Source organism: Sebastes fasciatus, chromosome 18 (assembly GCF_043250625.1).
Source record: "Sebastes fasciatus isolate fSebFas1 chromosome 18, fSebFas1.pri, whole genome shotgun sequence".
Lineage (NCBI taxonomy): Eukaryota > Metazoa > Chordata > Actinopteri > Perciformes > Sebastidae > Sebastes > Sebastes fasciatus.
The window spans coordinates 4,700,827-4,706,866 of record NC_133812.1 but is presented as its reverse complement, the minus strand read 5'-3'; the positions used below and the strand labels follow the sequence as shown (position 1 = coordinate 4,706,866).

At 40.3% G+C, this 6,040-nt stretch overlaps 1 protein-coding gene across 1 annotated transcript; it reads left to right on the top strand.

Moving 5' to 3' along the window:
* Positions 1-694: 694 nt before the first annotated feature.
* srp9 (signal recognition particle 9) lies at positions 695-4,246 on the top strand. Its single transcript, XM_074616617.1, has 3 exons — positions 695-1,258; positions 1,392-1,460; positions 3,432-4,246. Exons 1-3 carry the CDS (start codon positions 1,187-1,189, stop codon positions 3,549-3,551), a joined length of 261 nt encoding a protein of 86 aa, XP_074472718.1. The 5' UTR covers positions 695-1,186; the 3' UTR covers positions 3,552-4,246.
* Positions 4,247-6,040: the final 1,794 nt, after the last annotated feature.

The window sequence follows — 6,040 nt, the reverse complement described above, 5'->3', positions numbered from 1 at the left end:
CCATTATTTATAAATTGATAGTTAATTAAATTAGTTATTTTACTGTTAACAAACACTGAAGTGATAATTAATCATGTTTACTAATTATTAGTAATGCTATAATTTTTTTTATTATATCATTAGTTTGTGTAATATGAAACAATTTGGTTTATAAATTCTATATTGTATCATAGCTGATAAGAAACGATAACAATTACACTCTGATTATATTAGTAAAGTATTTATTATCAGTTTATTTATCTATGTAATGTTTATATTGTATATATATATATAAATTAAAATATATAAATTAAAATAACATCAATTATAGTATTACTATATTACTAATAATTAGTAAACAGTATTAATCAATTAATTTGTTGTTTGTTTACAGTAAAATAACTAGTTTAATTAACTATCAATTTACCATTTATACATGATGATTATTATAAAGTGTTACCCAATCTTCTAATTAATTCAACAGGAATGATCGAGAGAATTTAATTCTTTAAATTATTAATATTTGTTTTGTTTCGTTTTTGTTAGTTTTTTTTATTTTACTGCCAATATACTGCTCTTTCCAATAGGTGGCGGTAATGCGCATCTAAGGTGGTTTGACAACACTTATAAGAAGAAGAAGAAGAAGAAGAAGCATAAGAAGGAATACTTCCGGTCTTGCGACTAAGGATCATTTCAAAACAAAGGTCCGTTGGGACCGTCGATCAAGAGGCAGTAGTTGCTGTGTAGCCTATTACATTGATGCTAACTAGTTGATTCAACCCACTATACACAATCACGATCAACAGACAGCGTTGCTTTGTTTATTAGTATATAAAACGTGGGTGTAAAGGTTAGGGTTAGTGGTAGCTAATGAATGGGAACTTCATAGCCTCTTTGTCAGTGGGACTTTTGTTATGATACATTTTAATCTTGAATGGAGGTGTTCCCATATACATTAAAATACTCATCACTTAATTAAGCTTTCTGTTTTTGATTCACTATTAAATATCAACAATCTTCATAGTGTGTGCTTGACGTGCTTTTGTTTTGAAACTGTAACCCGGACGTGGTTTCGTCATCCCGTTCTCTTCGCTCTGATTCGCTGTGTCCTCGCTGGTGCTGATGTGGTGTTCTGAAATTAACACGACCTGCTCGACCGATTCAGACCGATTGTTTGGTTTAATAGCAGCTTCGCTTCGGTACAATAATGCCTTACTTTCAGACCTGGGAGGAGTTCGCCCGCGCAGCAGAAAAGCTCTACCTGACAGACCCCATGAAGGTGAAAACACGTTGTTTTAGAAGGAGGTTAGCAGATGCTAGCTGGGTACCTTGTTAGCCGGTTAGATCGTCAGCGGTGTGAATGTGGTCTGACTGCTGCTCTGATCTTTACCTGCTTTTCTTTCTGTTACCAGGTCCGAGTGGTTCTCAAGTACAGACACTGCGACGGGAACCTGTGCATTAAAGTGACAGACAATGCCGTGGTAAGAGACACGAGGACATCATGTTTAGATAGTAACACATGATGGAAATTATCATGTTTACATCAGAGACCTATAGAACATTACACCTATGTTTCGTGTATAATGTATTCACGTTAGTTGGCTGGGAAAACGGTGCGTGCAGGGAATGAAATGATCACCTGCCAGCTGCCAGATAACAGGCTAAATGTTGGTTGTGGCAGGTAAAACTTTCAGGCCACCTGCCATGATGGCAGATTCCTTATAATAAGAAATATTATTTTTAAAAAGCACCTGATCCATATTTCTACTGTCTGTTACCACTGACTCAGTGTTTACTAAGGGTGGACGAAAATATCGAGTATTGAAATATTATGTTTTGTGATACTGTATCTATCAATTCTCAGAAAAAAAAATTTTTAAACCCTGGGTGTGTGTGTGTAAACTGAGGTAGAGTACCAGAATATCCGATTTATAGTGACGTGTCACGTGGAAACGTTAGCAGTTGTCAACAACTGTGAGGCTGATACTTTGTACTTTAAAATACTCAACTGTAATAATTAGTTTTCTCTTGATTGATAGAATCATCATCTAACTGTATGCAGTGTGTCTACAGACAGCCTAGCAGCTCTGTGAGGTTAGCGTGCTGATTGTAAAGAAAACCAATGTGTTTGATAGATAAACTAGTGTATTGGACAAACCTGATGAAGTAAGGGGATTACCAGTATCACTAGTGGTGTAGTGGAGGGCATGTATATGGGATATACCCACCTTTTTTTCTGGCTGTGAATAGCATACCCACCCATCAGCCAAAAAGACATTGGAATATACCCACTTCCTCCTCAGTAAAGGCCCAGACATTCCAACCCAACATCAAAGAATTAGCAGCTATGAAGGCTGACTGTTGTCGCCTTTGTCTTGGCCGACAAGTTGCACTTGAACACACCGCAGAGACTACAGCCAACGGCCAGTTAGCACGTACGTTCTTAACCTACTACTCATCTACCTGACGACCACTACACCGCTGAGTTTCACTAAAGGCCCGACACACCAAGCCGTCAGTCGGCCGTCGGACAGTTTGGGGCCGTCGGTGAGCGTCTGTCAGCCTAGTTTATGCGGTGTGTCCCGCACCATCGGCTCTAGCCTGCCTGTGTCTGAGTTTTTTTGGCTGATTTATCATGTGGAATCGGTGGCGGAGCCCTTCGGTGAGAGAAATCACTCTGATTGGCTGTTAAGCTAAAACGAATCAGTGCACAAGAAGAGAAACGGAAGTCAGGAAAGCAAGCCTCACTTAGAGTAAAGTCAAGAGGACACACAGAAGGCTTTTCTCATTTTTCATCTTCATCTCATATTTTCACAGCGACATGGCCATCTGGAATGAAGCTAAGTGGTGAGTGAGAGTGGTGTGAAAATGGTCGGCAAACGCCGCTTTGTTTCATGTACGTATCATAACAACGGCTTGTCTATCCGCCCTCCTCGGTCTTCGGGTTTCCCTTTTTGAATGATGAATACAGGCTACTGCTGCCTGCTGGTGTGGAGAGTTATTTCATCTCACGCAGGCATGGAACGTGCGCGCTAACTGGCCGTCGGCTGTAGTCAAGACACAGGCGACTGAAGGCAACGCAACAGTCGGCCTTTGTTGCCGCTAGTTCTTTGATGTCGGGTTAGTCTGGGCCATGGTTTCATCCTCGTGGGGATACAAACTTCTGTACCAATCCATCTTGTAGATGAAAACATACTTCTCTGGAAAAGTGAAAATGTTGACCTGCTGGTGCTTGAGGAAGAATCAAGAGAGGGAAAAGTTAGTAGGCTTCATTTTTCTGGGCAACACGGGCAAAGGAGCAAGTCAAGCAAAAAAAACTTTTAGAATTCCATATTTGATATGTGACTTCTTAATCTCTGACGTAAAAATGATTGCGCCGTCACCCCAATTGGTCAATTCAATGTAATAGCAGCTGCCATTGCCCTCATGAAGTCTTTTGTCCGTCCCCGCAGTGTTTACAGTACAAGACGGACCAGGCCCAGGACGTGAAGAAGATCGAGAAGCTTCACGGAAAACTGATGAGACTCATGGTTTCCAAGGAGACGCACAGCGGGTCCATGGAGACGGACTAAAATGCTCCAGAAGCACTGACCTTCTGGAGCACCTGGACTGAGTTCAGTGTATACAGTGGTTGTGGAGAGAGCACAGTACCATCTGAGTGCAATGTGGAGTCTGAGAGATGGGAATGTGGTGAGGGTGATCTGGCTGCCTACACTGATTTAATACTGTCAGAGATGTCATATACTGTATATATTTTATTCTCTCAGTATTTTTTTTTTATTACGATACCTTAATCATTAAAAATCCAGTTATCCTGCTTTTACTTCTCAGGCATTGTGATCACATCTCTGATGATATTACTGTATGAAGTAAGGTCAGTGTAGGCCGCAGGGACATTTTAGGAAATGTAGAGGAAGGAAGATGAGAGGCGTTTGGGGGTAACGTGGGACTAAGTGTCCAAAAAGTACAAATCCACTGCTGCAGTGTAAGCAGCTTTGGCACCTTTATTTTCAGTTATAAAGAGGGCGAGCAATGAAGACATTGCATGTTTTTTTCTTTTTACATCTATGTAGCTGTGTTGGATTCAGTTTCAGCACAGCGATTGGTTTCTTTTTATTTTTCTTCATGGACTCGTGCCACATGAATGAAGCAGGACCTTCTGATTTCCTAACGACAGTGTGGAGAACTCCCCCACCACACCTGCAAATGCCATTTTGTCGTCTGAGAATCATTGCGTTACATGTTCAATAAATGTTTATTTACCCCAGTGCTGCCAGTATCTTTCCTGTAATCATCTGGTGTTGTATGCAACGTGTTAAAGGTATGGTCGGTTATCTGAGAAACTAGTAAGAGTACACTAGATTTTAGAAATCATCCAACTGAAAAAAAACCAGCCTAATGTTGCCAACTCTTTTCCAATGAAAGTAGCTAGCAGCACCAAAAGTCCCTAAATCTATAGAGAAAGTCACCAAGTCGGCAGCAATGACAGTCCGTCCCTTCAGGCCTCCCTCCAAAGACACTCCCCCAAAATGATCATTATGAACGTAAACAACGAACATGACTATTGTTAGAACTCTCAGCTGTCAAGCTAGCAGCTTGTGGAAGACTCCGGTGACGTGCAACAGAGAGGCGAAGTCCCTCCCCTTCTGGTGGACCCCATGGGACCTAATTTTGGAAAAAATAAGTACAGTAAAACCTAAATTGCAAGTCAAGAAAATCTCAGTTTGTCGTAGTATTATTTAGTTTTGTGTGAAACCGCTCGGTGAACTACACCTCTCGTCTCGTATATTATACGTCACCAACACTAGCTGGCTAGCTAACTTAGCTATGACCATGCATGTTATCTGACCTGATGTGTTTTATCCAGCAACTCCTGGTCTTTTTATCAGCCGGGAAGTACAATCAGACCCGTTGCTGGTGTGAATACATCCCAGTAGGAAACACAGACATCGTAGCTTCAGAGAGAGGGACGTCACTACGCCACTTTTGGGTGTGTCGTCTTTCTAATGAAGTATTTTCATAGTCTGAGTCTTTCTTGAGTTGCAAAATTATGTTTTAAATTGACAAACATCATGTGTGAGTCATGGCGCAATTTAAAAACAACAAAAAAAAACCTGTCTCTCCGTTGACTACCGTTCATATTTTTTCCAAAATAATGTCTCATGGTGGTCCACTGGAAGGGGCGGGACTTGGCCTCTCTGAGAGTGCTCGGGCTGGCAGGCTTTACAGTCCTTCGACAGCAACAGATACCAGATTTTTTTATTTTTTTTGTCTTCAACAAATATTTTTCAACAAATACAGCAAAAATATGTATTTAAACAGGACTACCAACCCTACCTTTAAGAACCATAAACATGCATGATTTCAGCTTTACAGGATGTGGTATGTTGGGTAATAACAAAGCTGAGCAATGTTCCTAGGAAAGAGTTATGGTGCCTTCAGATGGGGTCGTGTTTACCATTTTTACGAGATGAGTCCATATGAACGCCCCCCTCATGTCGTATTCACGACCTCGGAAGTGGAAAGTTTCTGAAGTTCACGACTTGTGACATGTTTTTTCATGTTGACAGAAATGGCGGAAGTTATTTTTTCGGTGCATAATAAGTTAATATATTGTAATTTTAGCCGTATCTCATTTTTCTTCGTAATTTTATAATATGTCTGAGGAAAATGTTGAAATTCCCAACGGCCTCATCTTTTTCCTCTGTCATTGTGCCTTTGTATTCCCTGCATTATGTTACCCGCTTGCTAGCTTGCTAAATTGTTAGCCTCTGTGGCTTCTAGACGCCGACAGTAACGTTAATATTACCGTTGCTTAACAGCGGCATTCTCACCACTTAACCACTTGAACGCCAAGCATATCGTGTACACGACTTCCCATGTTGTAAACACGAGCTCACGAGTTTCATTTGAAGGCACCGATAAACTAATCACAATTTTTAAAAAATAAATAAAAAATTGCATGCTAGTTCCTTTAAAAATGAAAATCTTCAAAAGTCATGCTTAAATTTTGCTTTATTATTTTTTACAGGTCTAACAAATGTTTCTCTCTGTGGTGCAA